The sequence below is a fragment of the Engystomops pustulosus genome, chromosome 2 (assembly GCF_040894005.1).
Source record: "Engystomops pustulosus chromosome 2, aEngPut4.maternal, whole genome shotgun sequence".
In the NCBI taxonomy this organism is placed as follows: domain Eukaryota; kingdom Metazoa; phylum Chordata; class Amphibia; order Anura; family Leptodactylidae; genus Engystomops; species Engystomops pustulosus.
In genome coordinates, this window is record NC_092412.1 from 213,234,278 (window position 1) to 213,260,138 (window position 25,861).

Genomic DNA, 25,861 nt, shown 5'->3' on the forward strand with positions numbered 1-25,861 from the left:
AACAAGCCCTCATATTGCTCTGTAAACTAGAAAATTTGGTATTTTGTAAGATGGGGTTTGGAAAATCAAAACACAAAGGGGGAGATATATCAGACATGTCTGCGGTAAAACCGTTGTAGTTGATATGGTTGCTCTTGGTAACTAGAACAGTTCTACTTCTGACTTCTGTCTGCTTCAAACATAAAGCTTTCCTGTATCATCTAGAAACATCCTGAAAATTATTGTAAAATAATCTCTGTCTTTCTTCACCTTTGTAAAGGCGCAGCTGCAGTATAGACAGATCACCGGGCTCTAGCTGTGTGGGTTCCCCATCCTGCTCCAGAAGAGATATGTGTCGATCTGAATCCGTACGGGGTGTTACCGCATCACACCGAATATTCCGGCCCTCAGATCTCATCCCAGGAGAAGTGCTTGGAAGGGGCTGCTTTGGACAGGCCATCAAGGTGAATACCAAATCTACAATGAATCTTCATCCTATGCATCAGCTCCATGCTCACATCTGATACTCCTTGAATATTCAGAATTTTCATGTGCAACTATTAATTCTGCCTATGTGTAAATATCAAATAATGTGTTACCAGTGTCTCTCCTGTGTAGGGAACACACATAGCCAGATACCATAATTGTCATTGTATTTACGCTGTTGTTAATAACCCTGCACCTTTGTTCACATATAACTTAATTTGATGTAATAACAATGTACTAATTAATTCTTTTGTCAGGTTACTCATCGTCAGACAGGTGAAGTGATGGTGATGAAGGAGTTAATTAGGTTTGATGAAGAAACACAAAGAACCTTTTTGAAAGAGGCAAGTCCTGAAACAATTGTATACACTTATCTGTGTAAAATAAAGTACACATGTCAATTATATTAATATATTAACCCAGGGGCGTTGCTAGGGTGGAAAGAGATCCGGGGCCCCAATGCATGTGTATCAGACTTTTAGTAATGCCCCCCCTGTACATAACCCCCTCACATGTGCTTGTGCCAATAACAACCTGACAGTGTATACAGCTACAGAAACCATAGGAGAAATCCCTACTTTTTCCCTCCAGTGACTGCAGGTGACGCGTCCTCCATCTTCTCCATTAGACATCACCACATCTTATGACAGTGTTATCCTGCTGCTGCCCCCAACAATCTCCCCCAAATACTGTAAGGCTTGCATTTAACCCCTTCACGGTCCGTGGCGGATATATCCGCCACGGAGCGCAGTGACTTAGCGCTCAGTGGCGGATATATCCGCCACGGCGCTTATGCCGGCTCGGCTCTGGATCAGAGCCGAACCGGCATCAGGAAACACGGGGTGCCGGCTGTAACTAATAGCCGGCACCCCAGTGTAACACCCGCGATCGGAGTTGTCTCCGATCGCGGGTGCTTAACCCGTTAAATACCGCGGTCAGCGCGACCGTGGCATCTAACTTGCATCTGGGGGGTCTTTCCCCCCACGATCGGCCCCCCCGAACCGTTTTCGGGGGGCGCCGATCGTTGCTATAGCAACTCTGGGGTCCGATCTGGACCCCAGAGTTACCTGCAAGAATTGCCAGTAAGATGGCGTCTGTGGCGTCATCTTACTGGCACAGTGCCAGCCTATGCAAGTGTATAGGCTGACACTGATAATACTCTGCAATACATCAGTATTGCAGAATATTATCATGAAGAAGCAATCAGAAGATTGCTTGTTCATGTCCCATGGTATAAAAGTGAAAAAGTAAAAAAAAAAAAGTTATTCAATAAAAAAATAAAGTCATAAATCACTAAAAATGCCCCAAACTCCCAAAACATATAAAGAGACATATAACTCAAAAAAAGTCTAAATCATAACACAAACCCCACATATATAGTATCACCGCGTCCGTAACAACCCGTAGAATAAAAGTAAATCATTATTGAACCCCCACGATAAACGCCGTAAAAAAAAACTGTTATAAACCCTCCAAAAATTATGATTTTTACCTTTTCAATCCCACAAAAAATGCTATAAAATGCGATCAAAAAACCATATGTACTCAGACATGATACTGGTGCAAAGTACAACATGTCCCGCAAAAAACAAGCCATCAACCACCTCCGTAGCCAAAAAAGTAACAATGTTATGCCACTTGGAAGACGGCAATACATAAATGATAGATTTTTCCCCACATTAGGGTTTTGTTTGACAAATTTAGTAAAACGTAAGAAAATTTATTCATGTCTGGTATCCCCGTAATCGTATCAACCCATAGAATAAAGATAACATGATTATTAGTCTATACGGTGAACACCAAAAAAAAAAAAAGTAAAAAATCCAGTACAGAATTGATGCTTTTCTACTCCTGCCCTCAAAAAAAGTTCCTAAATTTTCAACAATAGGTGATACCAACCCCAAAATGGTAACAATGGAAAAAGCATCTCGTCCCGCAAAAAAAATGCCGTCACATGGCCCCAATAACAAAAAAGCGAAAATTTTATAGCCTTCAAAAGGGGCCAATGAGGAAACTAAAATCCTGGCAGCTGCAGCGCCCTCCTTCCCTTCTGCACCTCGCTGTGCCCCCATAAAACAAGTAACGGCCACATGTGGGGGGTCTCTGTACTCAGGAGAAATTGCTGAACAAATTGTATGGTGGGTTTTCTCTTTTTATATTTTGGAAATGTGTAAATTTTAGGGCTAAATGAACGTATAAGGGAACAATATGACCATTCTAAATTTCACCTCCATTTTGATTCAATTACTATGAAGATCTCAAGGGGTTAACAATCTTCGTAAAAGCTGTTTCTGATAGCTTGAGGGGTGCAGATTTGAAAATGGGTAGATTATATAGGGGGTTTTGATGCTAAATATGTAAAATTTCATTCAAAACTGTATTTATCCCCAAAATAGTCAATTCTGAAAATCCGGAAAAGCGATATTCTATTTGTAAGCTGCGTGACATCAAAATAAATTATCCAGACATTTCAGAAATTATGAAAATGTAAAGTAGACAAATGGGAAATGTTATTCAGCAACTTATTTAGGTGGTAAATCTATCTACCTGAAAACGCAATGATTTAGAATTTTGAAAATGGCAAATTTTTCAAAAAATTTATCATATTTTCTTTTTTTTTGTAAATAAACGCAAAACTTATCAGCCAAAATTTACCACTAAAATGAAGTACAACATGTGGGGAAAAAACAATCTCAGAATCGTTTTGATAAGTAACAGTGTTCAAAAGTTATAACCATATAAAGCGAAGCAAGTCCGAATCCAAAAAATCGGGCTGAGCCTTAAGCTACAAACTGGCTGCGTCCTTAAGGGGTTAAACACCAGGAGCTTGTTACCCATCACACTGGTCTCACTAGAAACGCAAATGAGATCAAACTGAGGCCTGTTCTAGTGCCACGTGTGAACAAGCCCCAAGAAATGTCCCCCACACAGCCCCCCAGTAACATGCCCCACACAGATACCCCCAGTAACGTGCCCCACACAGCCCCCCAGTAACGTGCCCCACACAGATACCCCCACACTGTGTGTTTCCCCGGCAGGTCATGTGACCATGACATCATCACAGGTCCTTCAGAGCATTATTCCTCCGGAAGCTGCAGCTCCTGCTGGGGAAAGCAGTGACTGCACTCCTTCTCATCACAATCTGTGGAGATCGTGATGAGAGAGAGGAGGATGCGCAGGGGAGATCCGGGGCTCCAGCCAAAAGATCCGGGGCACGAGCCCCGGATCTTTTGACCTAGAGACGCCCCTGTATTAACCCCTTATCGACTTTTGACATATTAGTATGTCAAAAGACTGTTAAGAGAGTCTGGAGAGGGCTCACGGACTGCCAACATTTGCAGCAAACACTAACTAGAGGCACCGATCCGCAGGTGTTTACCATTTGATTGATGCCAGCAAGAGTGCCAGCTTTGATTGTTTTTTCCCGTGACGTTATTGGGAAGCGACAACCGAATGCCATGAAAGCCTGGAGCCTTAATAAGACTCCAGGACCTGTCATTGCTGAAGATCTGTAACAGTGTGCCACAAATACAAATAAATGGCAAATTGCAATGCAATAAGTAGTATTGCAAAATAAGGTAGAAGAAGTCAGTACCCTAGGGGGGGTCTAAAAATAGTAAAAAAAAATTATTAAAATCACTCCCCTTTCTCTAGAAATGATATCAAAATAAATAAACAGATAAACATGTTAGGTATCACCACGTCCCAGACGTCCTGATCTATCAAAATATTTAACCTGTTATTCCCATCGGTCAACCTCTAACCAGAAATTAGTGCCCAAATGTAAAAATGCACTTTTTGCAAAACATCAAAAATTTAAGAAAAAATTAATTCCTTGGACAGAAAAAGACGCAAATGTTTTTTTTTTTTCCAACAATTCTAGTGCACAACATAGAATAATAAAGCAGTATAACAGGAAAACAAGTTGAGTTGTTACTCAAAAATCAAGCTCTCCCACAGCTCTGTACACAGAAAAATAAAAAGTTATAGATTTTTGAAGGTGGGGAGTGCAAAATGGGGTTAAAATAAGCAGGGCATATTTGTATATAAGTTGTACAGTACCATATATATACTCCAGAATGCGGCCATTTAAAATGCAACTTATCCTGCAAAACACAAACTCTGATTTAGCTTTTTTTAATGGAATTTTTTTTAAAAAGGTCTTTTGAAATACTGAGATGAAAAACCACAAATAAAAAAAGCTGTGTCCCTAATAGAAAAATGTGCCAATTCCTTCACCACTTCCCATCTTTATCAGATCAAAATGCTTCCTTGTCAACTTCCTTTGCTCCCCTCCTCAGGTACACACACTAGATGAATAATTTGTTTGCATATGTGTATTAGACTGCCTCTATGTATAAGTAGTAATATATTATAAAACATTAGGTACAACCTGGACTACAGAAGTAACATCATATTTAGCCCCCATGGTGGAAGGCATTAAAATCTGAATCAAAATGTTTTATTCATCCACCTCCCACAAAAACAGAAGAATTAATATTCAAAATGTATAGTAGGATTTAAATTGGTATCAATAAAAAGTATGAATGAAGCCCTACAGACGAGAAAAATTATTATTTTTCGATGATGAGGGTGAAAAAACAAGAAAAAGTGCTTGGGTATTTAGGCCTGAAATAAGACTTGGCATTGATTGCTTATATGGGGGGTTGTATTTATCTTTATATTTCAGTTCATTGACATTTTGATGCTGTCTATTACCCTGCAGGTAAAAGTAATGCGTTGTCTGGAGCACCCCAATGTCCTGAAATTCATAGGGGTTCTTTACAAGGACAAGAGATTGAATTTCATCACAGAATATATCCCAGGAGGGACCCTGCGGCGGACGATAAAGAGCATGGTATGTGGTTTGCCATGCATGTAAGCAGGCGTTACCTCAGTATGTACCATCCTGTATATTAGTAGTACTGACTATTAATATGCTGCCCTTATATAGCACATCCAAATACTCACATTCTGATTAGAGTGCTATGTAGGATCCTACTGGTGGCCCAACGTATAAGAACCAAAAGCAATCTTTGTAACCAAACACAAACTTGTAAGGTGACTGAGAGTATCTTTTTAGTCTCCATTCTATTGGACCAGTGGTGAAAAGGGAGTTCTAACATTCTCTATATGTCATTTAATAATTCTTCAAGGCGTTATTCAGTGCCACTTGCGGGTCTCAATGATTGGACACCCATGGATCACAAAAGCGGGGTACTATTTTGCACTCCAAAGGAATTACATGGCCAAGTCGAGATGAATAGAGCAGCATGGAGCCTGCTCCATAGGGATCAATACAGCAGCAGGATGGAGTGCCATAGAGATTAATAGAGCAGCAGGGCGCATGTGCCATAGAGATGAAGAGAGCAGCAAGATGCATGCTCCATAGAGATTAAGAGAGCAGCAGGGAGCATGCTCCATAGAGATGAAGAGAGCAGCAGGATGCATGCTCCATAGAGATGAAGAGAGCAGCAGGGTGCATGTTCCATAGAGATGAATAGAGCAGCAGGGTGCATGTGTCATAAGAAAAGAATAGCGCAGCAGGGCGCATGCTCCATAGAGATCAATACAACAGAAGGATGCCAGCGCCATAGAGATGAACAGAGCAGCAGGGCGCATGCTCCATAAAGATGAAGAAGAGCCACAGGGCGCATGCTCCATAGAGATGAAGAAGAGCATCAGGGTGCATGCTCCATAGAGATGAAGAGAGCAGCAGGGTGCATGTTCCATAGAGATGAAGAGAGCAGCAGGGTGCATGTGTCATAAGAAAAGAATAGCGCAGCAAGGCACATGTGCCATAGTGACGAATAGAGCAGCAGGGCGCATGCTCCATAGAGATGAAGAAGAGGATCAGGGCGCATGCTCCATAGACATGAAGAAGAGCATCTGGGCGCATGCTTCATAGCGATGAAGAGAGCAGCAGGGCACATGCTTCATAAAGATTAAGAGAGCAGAAGGGCACATGCTCCATAGAGATGAGGATAGCAGCAGGGCGCATGCGCCATAGAGATGAAGAGAGCAGCAGGGAGCGTGCTCCATAGAGATGAATAGGGTAGCAGGACTCATGTTCCATAGAGATGAAAAGAGCAGCAGGGCGCATGCTCCATGGAGATGAAGAGAGCAGTAAGGTGTATCTGCCATAAAGATGAAGAGAGCAGCAGGGCGCATACTCCATAGAGATGAAGAGAGCAGCGGGGCGCATGCTCCATAGAGATATATAGAGCAGCAAGGTGTATGTGCCATAAAGATGAAGAGAACAGCAGGAGGCATGTGCAATAGAGATGAATAGAGCAGCAGGGCGCATGCTCCATAGCGATAGAGATGATTAGGGTAGCAGGGCTCGTGCGTGACTGGCTGCTCTGTCCATCTGGGGTACAAAGGGGGGTACTCTAAGACCCCCACCATTCAGCAAGTTAGCTCTACCATATGCTTTGTTGTCAATGGGTAACCTGTTTGAGACACATGATGATAGATGTTCACACATTTCTGATTTTTTTTTAGCCACTAGTTATTGTTTTGGTTATTCAGTACAACACAGGAAACACATTTTATGCACACCTAACCAGATTCATGAAAAAGATTGCAGTGTTTAAGAATTCAAACAAACTTGCTTGGATATTTTTGCCGTACACTTAACAGAGAGTGACTGCGAATGTGCAGCTACCTCTTTATTCCCGCCGTCAACTGAGAATACCCTTCATCAACCCCACACACACTGAGCTGATATTAATAATCTATTCTAAGGTTACAACATCATATTAATAATAGTAATAATAAAGCTTTATTTGTATAGCACCATCATATTCTAGAAATCATGGGGTAAAATTAATGAAACAATAGGAGTGAGGCCCATGCTCCCAAGAGTTTACAATCTATGAGATTGAAGGGGTGACATAGAAGGTGACTTGTACAATAGTCCGGCCATTCTTTAGGGGATAAGATAAGTAGATAAATAATGCTGAATAAACCAGTCACCAGCCGCTATCTATATTTACAGAAAACGGGGTGAATCAGTCAGCAGAGAAACCTGTTTAATTTGTAACAAGTGATGAGGAATTACATAGACGGGTGGAGAAAGCAACTGAGGTTTAGAGAAAAGAAAGAGTAGTTTAGCAAATGTGATAGGCCTGCATGAAAATATGGGTTTTTAGGGCAAGTTTGAAAGTTTGGTAGTTGGGTATTAGCCTGATAGCTCAAGGTAATACATTCCAAGAATAGGTGCAGCTCGGGAGAAGTCCTGGAGACGTCAGTGGGAGGAACAAATTAAGGAAGAAAGTAATCTGAGATCACTAGAGAATTGAGGAGCACGGGCTGGGAGATAGACTGAGAGGAGAGGAAGGGAGGTGCAGCTCTGAGCAGAGCTTTGTGGATGAGGGTGATTATTTTGAATTAAAGGCGATAATACGGCAAGTTCATAGACTGACGCAGAGTGGAGGCATCCGTGAAGTATCCGGATTCATAGACCATTCTGGCTGCTGCTTTAAGAATGGATGGTAAAGGATTTTGATAATGGTAAGACTTATTAGTAGTTAAGGTTCTGAAAGAGAAGCCTTTAATGAGATCAGAGAAAAGCTGTGTGAGGACATAAATAATCTGTTTGGTTTCATTGGACAGTCTTTTCTTAGATTTTAGTTCTGATGCGACAGAAGATGGGTCATTTGTAGCTATGTGAATATGGTTGACAGAAATTGTGTATCTACATCCACATAAATGGGACTTGAGGAACAGTAGTTCAGGTTTGTGGATGTGGTATGAGTGAAATTGGGACATTTCATGAAGGGTTATGGAACCCCCAATAACAATGCGTCTTTTCTATGCAGTCTGGACCTGTACAACAGGATTTTTACCTATTACTCTGGAACTTTAATACTACTACTGTACACGTTGGTAATTGAAAGCAAGTTACATAAAGTTATATGAAAGCAAATAAATTATTGACAAAAAATGACCCAGGTCTGTCAGGTTTAGATGAAGTTCACACTGCGGTTTCTCTCTTGTCCTGATCCATCAAAGTGTCAGAGCAACGGGAAGTAAGGCTAGGTAACAGCTGCAAAGTTGGGAAGGATTATTTTCATTAATTTAGGAAAATAGATTTCCGTCCTATACAGTATTTTGGCTTCTTCTCTTGGACATTTTTACTATTATTAACAAGGAAACCCGAGGATTTTCCATATGTATCCGTCTGAGTTTATATCAGTTTTATATAACCAAGAAAAACACAGTGGTAACATGGGGGTAAGTGTTCACATATTGTAAAAACAAACAATCCCACCATTCAATAGAAGGATACGAAGGATATGCTATAAATATGAGTTTAGAAACAAAATCTGAATAGAAGATTTACAGTTTTATGCCAAATAGCAGGCAACTTATTTAGCTTCCCTTGTTCATTTAGGAGCCTCAATACCCCTGGAACAAGAGAGTCAGTTTTGCTAGAGATATAGCTGCTGGAATGGTGAGTTTCTAACTATACATCTCATATCTATGTATACATTTTATATCTATCTGTACGTGCATATCATATCCGTCTTTCAATCTATATATTTATACATCTTTATCTATCTAAATAAGAAATATTTCTAATAATAGTACATATTTTCTACTAGACCTACCTCCACTCTATGAATATAATCCATCGGGACTTGAATTCTCACAACTGCCTTGTACGAGAGGTAAGATGGCACAGACTGTATGAGCTAAACAAAAATGTAGACATGCAGTCCTGTACAATGTAGTCCTGTATAGGCCTGTGCAGGCTGTATTGTCATCCTGTGATTGAACAGTAAGCAGGGCCGACCTCAGCAGCATGTAACCCTTTGCAGATCCTATGGCCAATTGGGCTTGAACTTGAACCTACCGTATTTTTTGGACTGTAAGAAGCACTTTTTAGCAAGAAAAAATCTTGCTAAAAAGTGCCTAGGTCTTAAAGACCAAAAGTTTAGGAGGATCCAGCACTGTTAGACTGCAGTAAGGGAGATCAGATGATGCCCTGACCTAGCGCTTCACCCGATCTCCCAGACTCCCTAGGCACTGCTCTCTCCCTCTCCTGAGTGTCCTACAGGACCTGCGGTGATGTCAGCATCATGGGACTGATCACATGCTTCTTACATCACCACAGGTCTGATACTACAATGCTGCGCTGGGACAGGGTAAGAAGAAGGGGGAAAGGGGAGAAGGGTGGGAAGGGTTCTGTATGTGTGTATAGCAGAGCTGTGTGTGTATTCATGTGTGTAGTACTTCCCAGAGTGTTCCTTATATGTGTATACTAGAGATGTGTATGTATTCATGTGTGTAGTACTTCCCAGTGTGTTCCTTATATGTGTATAGTAGAGCTGTGTGTGTATTCATGTGTGTAGTACTTCCCAGTGTGTTCCTTATATGTGTATAGTAGAGCTGTGTATGTATTCATGTGTGTAGTACTTCCCAGTGTGTTCCTTATATGTGTATAGTAGAGCTGTGTGTGTATTCATGTGTGTAGTACTTCCCAGTGTGTTCCTTATATGTGTATAGTAAAGCTGTGTATGTATTCATGTGTATAGTAGCACCCGGTCAGTGTGTGTATGTTGCAGTGCCCATTGTGTATAGTAGTACACAGTGTATGCAGCCATGGTGAGTGTTCCTATTTCTCTTTGTGTGTGTATCGCTGATCTGTGTGTGTAAATGTATGGATGAAGCCGAGCTGTGTGTGTAAATGTATGGATGTAGCAGAGTTTTGTGTGCTGTGCTTTAGTGCGACCAACAGGGATATTTTAATTGGTTTAAAATATATTTTCCTTTTTTGGAAGCCTAAATCTGTGGTGCGTCTTATAGTAAGAAGCGTCTTATAGTCCGAAAAATACGTTAAATGGAAAAGCTGTTGATCGGTTCTTTACAGATATCTACTAGTTGTATTTTAATATTTGGCCCCTTTTTTTTAGGAGCAATGGTTCAGATGTCCATGTACATTACAGAGCTGCCCCCCTGCTCTTTTCATTTACTACTGGCCATAAATATATACTGTGCTTCTGATTTTAAAAAAAAAAAATAACAAAAATTATTGTTCATTCTCCTGCCCATACACAACCTGACACCTTCAATTATGTTCTATAGGACGGCAGCGTGGTAGTGGCAGATTTTGGTTTGGCACGATTAGTAACAGATGAGGCTCGGGACCTTCGAAAAGATCGAAGAAAACGCTACACTGTGGTGGGGAATCCATACTGGATGGCGCCAGAAATGATAAATGGTGAGAAAGAATTACAGCCTTAGATGTATAATAACATATATAGTGTGTACATAGGACTATATGAATGTAGGGCTATACAAATAGAATGCATAAAGTGAGGTTATGTATATTCTCCATAAGATAACCCATTTGTGGATGCCATGTTGGCAATAGTGCCTTTACAGATCATGCCTCCTGTGATTGAGCATGTGTGCATAGCTCATTGATATAAATAGGTGCTGCCTAATAATTAAAGCCAACCTATCATCAAGAAATACATTTTAATCTAATGACAGGTTCCCATAGCCTTTTTTAATACTAACTCACAATCTGCATTTATAATTAACATCATTGCTTCCATTCAGTTACCTTTGTCCCTGCCAGCAAACTGCATCAGTCACAGGGACTCTTACAAAGCTGCAATCACCACCATTATCTGCTCTCTGCTCTGCTCTGCTCTTCCTCTTTCCTCCATCCAACATGCTGCTAGCTGTAAGCTGACCCTGTGCTCCAAGCAAATCTATGTAAGCTCATGTCGGCATGGTGGGGGGGGGGGTGGAGGTGCTGATGATGACTCCAAAGACGCCCAACCTCACCATGACTAGATATAGTTTGCTGGAAACTTTTAGAAACTTTAAAAAATGAGAGCAACCATTAATGTTCATTATAAAAACAGAATTAAAAATAGTATTAAAAAGACTATGGAAACCTGCATTTAGGTGAAAATGTGTGTCCTCATGACTTTAACTTCCAATCTAAAAATACCCTTTTAAGTATATGGGAGAACTCCCATATACTGTTACAATGCAGACTATGTGTAGGATTTCTGCAGGGAAATTGATATTTAACAAAAAGACAAACTCTCTTCCAATTTAAAACAAAATCCACAGACTTTGACCTAGATTACCAATAGTGGTCACATGGATTCATCTAAATGTCATTTCTGCTTTTGTATGTTTGCAGGGCGAAGTTATGATGAATCTGTAGATGTTTTCTCCTTTGGAATTGTACTCTGTGAGGTAACCACATACTTCATTGCTCTTCTACCTCCTTATTTTGCTGTCTACTATTATTCTAGACACTAATTATATTATCCATGTGTTTTTTTTCTGGTCTCTCCAGATTATTGGCCGTGTCAATGCAGACCCTGATTATCTTCCTCGGAACATGGATTTTGGGTTGAATGTTCGTGCCTTCTTGGATCGATTTTGTCCTACAAATTGCCCACCGGGGTTCTTCCCCAGTGCAGTATTATGCTGTGATCTAGACCCTGAAAAAAGGTAGCTGCTTTGTTTGGTAAAACTTTTGGATGTAACTTACATTTTTATGCCTCTTTCAGCATCAAACAGGGATAAAATGTGCACCTCATCTAACGCTGTACTGCCTTACTTTAAGACACTTTTTAAAGGGGTATTCCAATGAAGTCAAGTTTCTTAAATGTACACAGGATAACAAAATAACACATTCTCTAACAAAAATACAGCATTTCACAGATATAATTCCAACCTGTCTCTGTCAGTCCTGGTGAAAACACAATTTTGGCTGCCCCAGGAACCGACCCTCTATCTTTAGGGTGGGCAGACATCTTGGGGTTTTTTTTCTGAAGCTGCACTGAGCTTCTCTCTGCAGTGGCACCCACCCTTGCATTCCAGGACGAGCTCACACACACACAGACTTACTCCCTGCCAGCAGACAACAACACATCACATCATGAGGAGAGTAAAGCTACAAGCTACAAACAGTCTTAATCCAGGGGAGGGAGGTATATAGCAGAGCTAAGAGTGTCATCTCATCATCTCTCTTAAACCTGTAGCCTGATAATCTCACCACACCGTTAGCACACAGCACCTCACAGCACTAGAGGGATCATGAATTACTTGCTTAGAGAGTCCCCATCAACACTCTGGAATTTTACACTGACTGAGTGATAGGAACTAAAACAGCAATAACACTAAGATTGTAAAGTAAAATTGTAAAGTAAGGGGATCTCTAGGGGATTGAAATTTGAGAATTTTCTTTCATGGGCAAACCCCTTTAATGACTATCAAGCAAAATCTACTTTTTTGTCATTGGACCCAAACAGTGAATTTCTCTTACTACTCACCGTCATGTAACCAGAGTGTCATTAGGACATCATGTGACCCGAGCAACCATTGTTTGGGGCAGCAGTCGCATGCTGTCTGCTATAGTTGGGTGACTACTTTTAACACTATTAAGAAGTCTGATCAGGGAAAAAGTCCCAATACATTCAGTATAAATCTATATTATTACACAACATGGTATTATAAAATCACCAATAATGAAAATTTTCTATCCAGATAAATATATTAGGAACCACCTTCCCTGCACATGAGTTTTTCTGAATATATTGGACCCTTTATTCTCTTGCAGGCCCAGTTTCTCGCAGCTCCAGCTCTGGTTGGATTCCCTCCTCAGGCACTTGAATCTGCAGCTGCCTCTTAGCTCACATTTGGAGCAGCTGGAGAAAGGTTTTTGGGAGCTTTACAGAAGAGGAGACAGTACCCTGCATGCACACCATGAAGTCCCAGAATAACATCAGCTTCAAGGACGAAGACATCACAACTTGTGTGTATTTGTGCGGAGCTCATACTGCTTACCTTTGCACGGATTGGGGATCGTCCTTTCCCTACATCCTTGATTTAGGAATGGGTCCTGCAGCGCCAGAAGTTGTGAGCAATGAGGGGAATCCAAAGATGATGTAGTCCCACTGGGTGCCTACTGAGCTCGTGATGGTTCTTGGACTGGCAGAGATGAACCCGGCTTTTCAGTGTGGCCCTTTGTGGCTCTAGTAATGAATCCATGTTGTCCTCCAGGGCGTCATCCCGTCACATCTTCCCTGCATGACGTCCTTTCATGTCTAAGGAGCATTCTGCACCTTGTGTAAATACCCACCTGTATATTTAGACTGTGCATAGCTTTCTGTACATATCCTCCCAATGTCTGTAACTTTACCCCGTAATCCGTGATTTATGTGTTCTTGTTGCCAAGAAGGGGCTACTGCTTTCTGCTGTCGGCCCAAAGCAGGACCATGATGCATTTGGGCAGGGAACAGTGGAGAATATGTGAAGTAGACTCCCCTGTCATACGTACATGGAAGACATGGTGTCATTCCCTTTCATGTTATATGTCCACACACTTAGCACTTGTAGATTGGTTCTCAGCTTATAAACCACCAGCATTCTTCTGTCTCACATTGTTACTGTTGATATATGCAGCACCGTAAGGCGACTATATACGCCCTCGTGCTACAGATGACTTATACACTGGACTCTTCTGTGTGTGACTTCCTATGGCTTAAAGAGACACCTACCGCTCTGATGTGACTGTATATCTACACTTAGTTTTAGGACCAGAAGGCCAGTATCATGCACACATCTTATGTGATAGATGTTAAGCTGTTAGGGACGCAATAGCTTAGCTGTAAGTGATCCAAGCTTCCTCCATGTCTCAATGTAGTGTCCTAAAAGTGCACTTCCATGTTTGTGTACGACACCCCCTAGTGTACATTTTCCTCAGTGCAGCAGTTTTGCACATTTGGAAATAATCCACATTTTTGCCTTATATTATGTAGGAGGAAAATGGGTTTTTTTGTTTGGTTTGTTTTATAGAACGTTAACGGAATTTCTCAAATACAGGTTTGGCCTTAGATTTAGCAATTTGAGTCTGTGAACATGTTTTATCTCATCACCAACATAAACTCACATTGCCGTCATACTGAATGTAGGTTTGCAGAGTCTTAAAAAGTCAGGATTTTGCAACCCATGGCCCTGATGGGCACCAGAGGGCACTGTAGTCTTTCAACATTTAATGTAGATAGGTAGGTCTAATAACCTGCAGATTTTCAACTGCAGGTCTAATAACCCAAAAAAGTTACCGGTCCATTATAAGGGTCTATGATGCTACATGTTTGGGTCAGTAGACCTGCATCGGCAACAATGCTTGCTTCTGATAAAGGGTCCATGTTTTACCCATCTGTAAACCTTATTAAGAACAATAAACAATTGCCTAGAGGTATGTTCACACGCAGCAGATTTTTCTATGACTAGAATGTGCATGATGTAAAAACGACACCATATAGATGTACAAATTCTTAGACAAATTCTGCTGCCTGGGAATACACCACAAAACTGTCCATATATGATCCATCTATTTGTCAGATCCAATACAATTGGTCCGGATCTGCTAACTATGTATTGTATGTATGGACAGCTAGACCCTAGATGGCTGATGTCTGGAGAGTAGTTTTTCATCTGTGCAGCCATCCATTAGGAGATACTTCCCAACAATTATTTGAGATATTATAAGTTGGTTAAAGGTCCACATACCCTCAACCATGGTCATAGACATGACTCTGTCATGTTATCAGTTAGCATGTTAACATCTGTATGGAGGCTATAAAGAATCTCAGAGCAGGTCCTATTCCTGCCGTGTTTGCAGCCCGTAGAAGTCTATGGGAGTGCAAAAAAAAGGATCCATCCTGGTTTCATCCTTGTGCCGTCCATATTTGCAGATCACCTGATATTAAACACAATTGTGTTGGGAAAAGCCAGTGACATAATTTGCCATACTTCCGGTATTTTGCGGATTCGCTCAAACCACGAAAAAACGGATTGCACATTGATAACTCCCGGATGGCAAAACAAACCATGGATCCGTTTTTCCGAGAACAGCACCTGTTCATGTGCAGGTAGCCTAAGACTGTGCACAGAAATATTTTCCCTCTCCCCATCAACTATTAAAGGCAATCAAGATTTTTTTTTTTACCTGTTGGTTTTAATAGTTTCTACAGGACAATCACATGTAATAGCCATGATACATGATGGACTACAGATGCCGCGTGACAAAACCTTACAAGACACATAAGCACATATAGAGAAACCCACTGACCATCACAGACTGTAATAGAGACAGATTATTTTTATGCTAAGTTGTGATGCAGCTGTCCAATCATTAGTTATACCCTTTAATAAATATATGACTTTTGTTACATTGTAGCTTTTATTTTCACAGTTTTTCAGCATTTGGCCTGGGGTACACATACTGATGTGTAGTGACTTCATGCTATGTGCATCTCCAGAACTCTTCTTTCTAGTCTTCAATGTTCTAAGAATTCCTACTGATTCATATTATTGCATTGTGTGCAAAAACGGCGACTTCAAAAATTACTTCGGATTTGCCGTAGACAATCTCATACATAAATTCACACGATGCTTTTGTTAAAGGACATCTATCATCAGAATGAAAGATTGTATGCAAATAAGGCTCCATTAACACCCATGTAGACTGGAGCCCCTAAGGCTCATTTGCATACAGCCCTTCATCCTGGTGGTAGATGCCCTTTAAGGCATTGTAAACCCAATTCAATTGTGTTTACACTATGTACACATTGGGGCAAATTTACTAAGGGCTTTGCGACAGTTTTCTGTCGGACTTTGCACGTTCTTTCTAGTGAAAACTGCTTGCACAGGTATTTAAGAAATATCTGCACCCCTAATGTGTCGCAGGCAACTGTTTTGTGGCGCACCCCCACTAGGCACCATGCAACACAAATCAGGGGGCGTACCAGCGTTCATTCGGACTGCGCACCAGATTTAACATGTAAAGTCTGTCTCATGCCCTATGTTCAAGGTGCACCGCAAAAAAGTTGGTGAACTCTGTCGGGCCAGTGCAGGGAAGTGACAGATTCATGATTTCTGGCGCACCCAGGATTATACACGGGCAGAGCACTTTTAGTGCAGTTTTTCTTAGTACATGTGCCCCATTATGTTAATATTGTGCTAACATCACGTTTACGTGAGCGCAATGTTAACATGCTTGTCAACACAATGTAAACATAAACGTTTTAATGCACCCTAAGGGGTATCCACATCTACTATCGGGGAAAAAATAAATCAAGTGGGATTATAACATGTAGGGGCCTATTGTGGTGTTGAATATTTCTAATGCTAATGATTCTTCCCTCTATAAAAATAATTTGTGATGCACCAAAAATAATGGGGTTCATCCAAGTTTGATTGTTATCCCCACAGGCAATGGGGTTCATACTTCTGGGACCATAAGTGAATACAAATCTCTTGGGCTGCCCACATCAGGCATAAAAAAATATTTAAAGTTGTAATTTCAGCTATTATCACCAGAAAATTTAGAAAATGTTTTCCCAAAAACCTTTGGGAGAGATTTGTTATGCCTTGAATCTTCCACTCCCTGCCAGTTTTGCTCTTTTCCCGACACACACACCACTTTGTTTATGTTGAAGAGGGAGGCTATAGTCTTTGCCGGAAACGTATTCCCACATTTACTATAGTTTTCTAGTGGAGACTATAACAAAAAATCTCTGCCAAGTCTACAGGTCCGAACTGGCGGAGTTTGCGCCACATTTAATAGGAGACCGGAGTCTCTTAGTGGATCCGGATGCAGAACTGCCAGTGGGGGGAATTTTAAGATTGCCGTTCAAAAAGCCAGTCTTAATGAATCCCCCCCTTTGTCTCTGATTTTTTCAGCACACAATGGGGCACATTTACTTACCTGTCCGAGGAGTTCACCCAACGTGCATTGTTCTGCGATTCACTAAGATTGTGCACCCGATATCCTACATGTGTCGCTTCCCCGCTCGCCTGCACGCCCCCCGATTTCTGTTGCATGACAGCCAGCGCTGCTGTGCCACAATCCGATCGCATGCAACACAATCCACAGTTAAGCAGCGCAAATCCCGAAAACGCCAGAAAACACAGCGAAAGTGCGGCCGCGGGACTTAAGTAAATAAGCCCCAATATCTCTACCTACATATAGTACAGGTGACAGGTTCACATTTGTCACCTTGAAAGTAAATGTCCTCTTCAAAATGCACTGTTAATTAGATTCTATAAAGTGACAGGACAAAATATTATGAACTTGATTTCTGTAATATAGAGATTTATATGTATATGAGCTTAAAGGCTTGTCCACTTTCAGCAAACATTTGCTATTGTTTGTGTAGTAAAAAGTTATGCAATTTATTATCCACAGGAAGTAAACAATGAAGCTTCCTACGGAAGAAAAGCAAGCAGAGATTTAGAAAACTGTAGGGAGTTGATACAGAAAGTATATTGGAAAATTGTATACATTTTCACTACCAAACAATAGCAAAAGTGGACAATCCCTTTGAGTCAATCCTGACCGGACTCTTTGAGAGACTCCAGAGCCCTGATTACTCCACCCACATAGTGATTGACAGCTCTTCCTATTTTAGTGAGTGTACATAGAATTGTGTCAATCACAATCAGTGGGGTATTCCAGACTCTTGCTGTATATCACAGGAGTCCTATTGGGATTTAGGCTGAATTCACATGACGTTACGCCTGCCGTACCATAGCATGGTGGGCACACGTTGGCGCCAGGGAGAGCTCTGCTCACCCCCGCCCCTCTCCACATGTCCTATCTTTCTCCTGGCTACCGCTCCCGTACGTGCCCATTGCCGTCTATGGGGACGTATATATGGTCTATATGTGTCAGCCGTATGTATGTCCCCTATACAGCAGTGTGAATGTAGTCTTACTATGTTTTCAATCGTATAACCCTATATATTACAGAGCTCAGCTTCTCCTCCTTTATCTCATCCTGTCGTCCAATAGGGCAGCAGAAATCTCCTGATAGCTTCAATTTATCTTTATGGGGTCTGATACAAACATTGTCAAAAAGACAATCCCTTTCCACAGTCCTTAAGGAATATATGGACATAATGGGGCTTATTTACTAAGGTTCTGCGGATTGCATTTCCGTCGGACTGTTCATGGTTTTCAGGATTTGCGCCGCTGGGACAGGTATTTAGAAGTGGATTGTGTTGCACGCGATCGGATTTTGTTGAGACAGCTTTCATGTGACTGAAATCGGGGTGGGGCGTCGGATGATCTGACTGATTCGGACAGAGCACGGAATTTAAGATTCAAATTGTGTCGCAAGGAATGCACATACACCGGAAAGAAGAAGGTGAACTCTGGTGGTCCTGAGCGGGGAAGTGACACATGCAGGAAATCGGGTGCAAGATCTTAATGAATCGCGACACAGTGCATTGTCGTCAGACAATGCACTTTCGGAAACTCCTCGGGACGGGTAAGTAAATGTGAGCCAAAAAGAAAAATCGCTCTGCCTGGTCTCCGTTTTACAAACCAGGTATTAGGTGTTAGATCTAAGCATTTGGCTGATCACCCCAAGTCTGCATTATATCAAATGATAAATTTCTGTCCACCCTTGCAAGGGGTACGTCAGACATTACTGCATATGGACCTTAGATTGTAGCCAGTAATAAAGTAACGTTCAGTGAACTCTTAGGGTGATGTCAACACAACACAAGTTTTCCGAATTTGTGCAATTAAAAACAGACAAAAATGCATGCGTTTTTTTACGATCTGAAATCGCACTAACTAAAAACGGCCCAAAAAAGGCCTAAAAACACCACGTGTGACATCACCCTTACTCTCTCTTAGTACTGAATATGGACAAGCTTTTACCATTTATCCTCATGTGCACAGGACATTTGGATCTCTGTATCTGAAAAACTTGAGCTGTAATTACTATAATCATCACTGATAAAATATCAGTAAACAAAACTGGATCTAAGTAACTACATGATGGTAAAAGTTGGACGTACACTTTGCATTTCTTCGGAGACTTCCTCTGTAATACAGGGTCACTTTCTGATGAAAACTCCCTTTGCAGCTAATAGCCGGTTGTAGGCCGATGATTTTGCACATTTTGTACTGTATGCTGTTGCTCTCTGAAATGACACTGCTTTTAGGAAAATATTTATCTTGTTTTTCACCAAAAAGTTGTTGATTTTCTGTTAAACTTTGCTGCAAAAATCAATCTGAATACATGAAGTTGTCCCAGTATCCGCTCTGTGTTCTGTGTGTTATTTAATTATCCTATGAAGGGCAATCCGTAATGCATGTACTGCAAATCCAAGGACCATCGTCGTAAGTCTTGTATATTCTCCTAAAAAATATGTGAGACCATAAGTATCTACTCAGGGAGGCTGCTCTGCCATTTTCTACATTATAAATGTGTCTGGAGAATATAATCCCCAGCTGCAGCCGTGATAGAGCCCATGTGGAGAGCCTGGAGACCATCTAGACAAACTCACAGAAAGCTGGTTACAGAGTTTAGAAGCATCAATTGGGGGAGATGTATTAATGTACCAGGCTATAGCCCAGAGCAGAGTACAAGTAGACCGTTTTCAGCTGGGGCACATTTACTAAGGGCTTTGCCCCAATTTTCTGATAGAACTTTGCATGTTCTTTTAGGTGTAAATTGCTTTCACAGGAAGAAGTGTCTGCGCCACAATTGTGTCGCATGTGACCGTTTTGTGGCGCAGTTGCACTAAGCACCATGCAACACAAATTACGAGCATTCTGGCGCTCAGTCGGACTGTGCGCCAGATTTAACACGCAAAGTCTGTTGCACGTCCTATGTTGCACCACAAAAAAGTTGATGAACTCCATTCATGATTTCTGGTGCACATTCTTATTGAATGTGTCGCACCCTTTGGGGCACATTTACTAAGGGTCGTGCGCTGCACTTTTCACGGGTGTTATCCAAGCGATCGCGGGTGTTATCCGAGCGATCGCTGCCGGCAAAGCTGCCGGCAGCTTAAAAAAGATGGCGGCGTCATCGGGGAGCGGCGATCCGTCGCCATGACAGCCTCGGGTCTATCGGGTGCTATCAGCACACTGTAATGAATGAGGAGTAAAATCCCCATATACTGCAATGCTTTAGTATGGCAGTATATGATAGTATCGATCAGACAACCTAGGGTTAAAGTACCCTAGGGAGTCTGAAAAATAGTAAAAAGGAAAAAAAATATATAATTAAAAATCTAAAAATGAAAATCACCCCCCTTTCCCTAGAACTGATATAAAAATAAATAAACAGTAAAAATCATAAACACATTAGGTACTGATGCGCCCGATCAAACTATACTAACGGTTTTTCACTGCATTTAACCCCATAACAGAAAATAGCGCTCAAAGTCGAAAATGGCACTTTTTTAAATATTAAATTAAATATACTTTTACAATATTTTAAAAATCTATAAAAAGTGATCAAAAGGTTGTACAGTCCTAAAAATGATACCATTGAAAACATTATCAAATGTTGCAAAAAAGGACACAGGAGGTTCTAATTTTTGTAAATGTATGAAAACATTATAAAACCGATACAAATTTGGTATCCCTGTGATCGTACCGACACAAAGTATAAAGTGGACATGTCATTTGGGGCGCATAGGGAAGGCCGTAATATCCAAGCCCAGAAGAAAATGGTGCAAATGGAATATTCACGGCATGGAATATTCAATACCGTCACTATGAAGTGCAATTTGTTACGCAGAAAACAAGCTGTCATGGAGCTCTTTACGTGTAAAAATAAAAAAGTTATAGATATTTGAAGGTGGGGAGTGAAAAATGGAAATGAAAAAAGAGGAAAGGGCCCGGTCCATAACCGGTTAAGAAGTGTCTGCACTGAGATTGTGGCCCAAAGACCCTTTTTGTGACACAGCTGCGCAGGCTTCCATGCGACACAAATTGGAGCATGCAGTCAGTTGGTCCACCTGATTCGGACTAAGCGACGCATTTAACTTTCAAATTGTGTCGCAGGCCCTGTGTTAAAGGTGCACCACAAAAAAGATGGTGAACCAGTTTTGGACCAGTGCGAGGAAGCGACAGATTCATGATTTCTGGCTCAAAATCATAGTGAATCGCTGCATGCAGCATTGTAGATGGACATTGCGCTTTTAGTGAACTCTAGTGACTTTGTAAGTAAATGTGCCCCAGTAATATTAAATTTTCTGGTGCATAGGCAATTTCCTGTCCGTAATACCCCCTAATTACTGAGGACTCACCCTTTTTCAGACGTGTCAAAAAACTGCCTCAAAATGGTCTAAAACCTTCAGTAAATGTTGCACACTGCATTTCAGGTGCACATTACTCTAGGTTTCTGGCATAGACAGATTGATACATCTCCCCTATGTGTTTATAAAACTTTCTAAAAAGTGCCAGGAGATCATACCATTACAACTTTGTGTTCCACATGGCAATAACTCCAAACTGCTTCATCTTTTCACTGTAGTATCCTGACTGCAGGTCACTAAAGAGAGCGGTAGGTTGAGCTGCTAGCTACAATGGCACCAGAGCAAACAGAGTTATCCCTAGTGACCATAACTGGAGACGAATCTATGGCGAGGTTCTATTGGGTACCGGGCACAACACCACCTCTAGAAGGCCCTCCTACAGACGCCTGCTTGTCTATACTACACATTAGGGGACATGTATCTATTTTAAATAGTTTTTCTCTTCTTTTTTAGAATTTTTTTGGGATGCATTTTTCCAACTGTGCCAGGGTCTTTAGAAGTTAGCCGGTTGGTATATCTGTTGCAGTGTTCCTAAATGCATCTTTCCAAGGCAGATGTTTTCTTTGTTTTGCCTTTTTAGGTGCAAAGAGAAGTATAACTGACCACATGCAGAGTTCCATAAATGTGCCTAAAAAGTCACAAAAAATCCCCCCAAAAAGTCATGTATCACAACAGCAAAGTTAGAAAGATCCATTGCACTGCTAAAGTATGCCGACTTCAGCCAACTTGAAAAAGTTGCAAAAGAAAACAAATGATATATATGCCCAATAGTCTGTAAGCTTTTGTATATCTCAACCAGGTGTGTTCTTAGCAGGAAAAAGGGGTTCATCAACTAGAATATAAATTGATGTTCCTTGAGAACAAAGGGGATTCCAATGTCATTCATCTAACTAATGATAATATTGTATTTATCCATTCAATGTACAAGCAGCACAGTAGCTGATCATAGTATATATGGGTCCATAAAGTCCAACCTTTTAATCTAATGTTTTTTACCCATAACCCGTGATATTTTTTCTCTCCAGAAAGTCATCCAGGCCTCTCTTGAACATGTACATAGAGTCGGCCATAACAACCTCCTGCGGCAGAGAGTTCCACAGTCTCACTGCTCTCACAGTAAAGAATCTTTGTCTTTGGTGATGGTAGAACCTCCTCTCCCCTAGGTGTAGAGGATGCCCCCTGTCTATGGTGATGGTAGAACCTCCTCTCCTCTAGGTGTAGAGGATGCCCCTGGTAGAATCCTGGTAGAACCTCCGCTCCTGTAGGTGTAGAGCAGTCCCCTGTCTATGGTGATGGTAGAATCACCTCTCCTCTAGGTGTAGAGGATGTCCCCTGTCTATGGTGATGGTAGAACCTCCTCTCCTCTAGGTGTAGAGGATGCCCCTGGTAGAATCCTGGTAGAACCTCCGCTCCTGTAGGTGTAGAGCAGTCCCCTGTCTATGGTGATGGTAGAACTGCCTCTCCTCTAGGTGTAGAGGATGTCCCCTGTCTATGGTGATGGTAGAACTGCCTCTCCTCTAGGTGTAGAGGATGTCCCCTGTCTATGGTTACTAAAAAAATGGGGTATGAGGCAAAAGTATTTTTTGCTACATCTGTAATTTAATAACTACACTTTATAGAAAAAAGACAGATGTAATTTGCAAGAAATGTAAATTTTATTCAATTACAAAATAAATAATAAAACCACTTAAAATACCCTAAGGATGGGTTAAAACTCAGGACCCCCAGGTATGTAAACAAGTATCACCAAAATTCATGATTTTACAACAAACAGATATTACATGATTATACAGATCTGTTTATATAAAAATATATCAGATTACATAAAGTGCTGCACGGTAGCTAAAGTGTAAAAATGTGATGTCAGGTCAATTAGTAACTAAAGTGCAAGTGAGCAAATAGATAGATAAAGTGCATAAATCAAGAAAATGTTGTAGAATAATATTACCGATAGTTTGAGTCCTGGGGGAGAGGAGGTAGAAAAGCCCCACGCGTATCGCCCGCTATACGGGCTTCATCAGGTGATACAGTGTAAGGATACATCCACCACCTTAAATACCTGCGTTTTGCTCTGATGGGACGCGGCTGGCAGGGCGCGATGCGCAGACTTCCGGTCCGAACCGGAAGTACGTCATACCCATGATGCATTGGGTGCGTGTCAGATTCAAGGAAGTAAAGTACATTGAGGCAGTTCCGATGCGTTCCAGCATCGTAGTGGTATAATATCAGGTAATGTTTCAATTAGAAAGGTATCTTCATGGAGATCATAGACTCCATTAGAAAATAAGTACTTGGATATCAGAACATATGTAGTAACATGAATAATAATATTATACATTTAATCATTAACGGTGCAATAACTAATAAGTGATCTATTTAGAATAAATTAGATTAGGTGACAGTTAATATTGAATCTTATATATAGACAGTTCTTATTCAATATCAATAGCACTTCTATGCATAAGTAATATCTCAAACAATAGATAATAGTACATTAGAAAATAGTGGTTAATTAGCCTTAAGGGCAACAAGAGCCTGACAGTGAAGAAGAATTTATGTATTATTCGCAAGCGCATATTAGGTAAACAGGGGAGGGAAAGAAGGGGGGGGGGAGGAAGGGAGGGGGGAGGAGGAGAAATTGAGCCAGCCTCAATCCCATCAGAGCAAACATTAAGCACAAGAACGAAAATTATACGATTTAAATAACATAATCTTAACAATTATCATAATCAGACAGTTACAAATATCAAATACATAAGAGATCAGTTGAACGTGGGTCACAAACATAAATGAAGTATGCATAGATATGATTCACCCAAGACTAGATGGATTATGTATATTCCAGCATATACTCGATAGATTCTATTAAAAAAGGGGGCTGACAGATATTTGATCTCACAGGGACTGACAGATATTTGAGCCTGCATAATGCAAATTAGTACGAAACAATTTTGGGAAATGTATAGTAGCATTAATGTGAGCACTGACTATAACTCAGGTATCGGTGTATGTCAAGTTGTATTCCAAGATATCTGGTTTTAGCGAGGAGAAAAAGGGGATGCACAGAATGGGAGGTAAGATATATTAATTTGTGTATAGATGTAAAAAATTTATATATATTGAAAGAAGAAGAAATAGAAGATAAAGTTGAAATCTCAGCAGTGAGGGAGTTGACATCAACGTTCACTTTAAACATCAGACTGGATCTCTCTCAATGGCTTCTTCTTTGAAGTGAAGTGCTAAAAATCAAGAGTTAGGTGCAGAAGTGTTTCATCAATGGAGACTAAACGTGGTAAACTGATCCTGTAAAGATAAAAAATAGTGTCTATGGTTATGGTAGAACTGCCTCTCCTCTAGGTGTAGAGGATGTCCCCTGTCTATGGTAATGGTAGAACCTCCTCTCCTCTAGGTGTAGTGGATGCCCCCTGTCTATGGTGATGGTAGAACCGCCTCTCCTCTAGGTGTAGAGGATGCTCCCTGTCTATGGTGATGGTAGAACCTCCTCTCCTCTAGGCGTAGAGGATGCTCCCTGTCTATGGTGATGGTAGAACCTCCTCTCCTGTAGGTGTAGAGGATGCTCCCTGTCTATGGTGATGGTAGAACCGCCTCTCCTCTAGGTGTAGAGGATGCCCCCTGTCTATGGTGATGGTAGAACTGCCTCTCCTCTAGGTGTAGAGGATGTCCCCTGTCTATGGTGATGGTAGAACTGCCTCTCCTCTAGGTGTAGAGGATGTCCCCTGTCTATGGTGATGGTAGAACTGCCTCTCCTCTAGGTGTAGAGGATGTCCTTGTCTATGGTGATGGTAGAACCGCCTCTTCTCTAGGTGTAGAGGATGCCCCCTGTCTATGGTGATGGTAGAACCACCTCTCCTCTAGGTGTAGAGGATGTCCCCTGTCTATGGTGATGGTAGAACCTCCTCTCCTCTAGGTGTAGAGGATGTGCCCTGTCTATGGTGATGGTAGAACCTCCTCTCCTCTAGGTGTAGAGGATGTCCTTGTCTATGGTGATGGTAGAATCGCCTCTCCTCTAGGTGTAGAAGATGCCCCCTGTCTATGGTAATGGTAGAACCTCCTCTCCTCTAGGCGTAGAGGATGCTCCCTGTCTATGGTGATGGTAGAACCTCCTCTCCTGTAGGTGTAGAGGATGCTCCCTGTCTATGGTGATGGTAGAACCGCCTCTCCTCTAGGTGTAGAGGATGCCCCCTGTCTATGGTGATGGTAGAACTGCCTCTCCTCTAGGTGTAGAGGATGTCCCCTGTCTATGGTGATGGTAGAACTGCCTCTCC

At 41.3% G+C, this 25,861-nt stretch overlaps 1 protein-coding gene across 1 annotated transcript in view; it reads left to right on the forward strand.

Moving 5' to 3' along the window:
* The window catches only part of LIMK1 (LIM domain kinase 1), a 79,923-nt gene extending 60,361 nt beyond the window's left edge, over positions 1–19,562 (forward strand). The window contains exons 8-16 of the mRNA XM_072138054.1: positions 260–443; positions 723–809; positions 5,192–5,323; positions 8,864–8,923; positions 9,075–9,140; positions 10,558–10,693; positions 11,636–11,691; positions 11,795–11,952; positions 13,064–19,562. Of these exons, the coding sequence (XP_071994155.1) occupies positions 260–443; positions 723–809; positions 5,192–5,323; positions 8,864–8,923; positions 9,075–9,140; positions 10,558–10,693; positions 11,636–11,691; positions 11,795–11,952; positions 13,064–13,226 (1,042 nt within the window). The 3' untranslated portion in view covers positions 13,227–19,562. The remainder of the gene's footprint in view (positions 1–259; positions 444–722; positions 810–5,191; positions 5,324–8,863; positions 8,924–9,074; positions 9,141–10,557; positions 10,694–11,635; positions 11,692–11,794; positions 11,953–13,063) is intronic.
* The last annotated feature ends 6,299 nt before the right edge of the window (positions 19,563–25,861 follow it).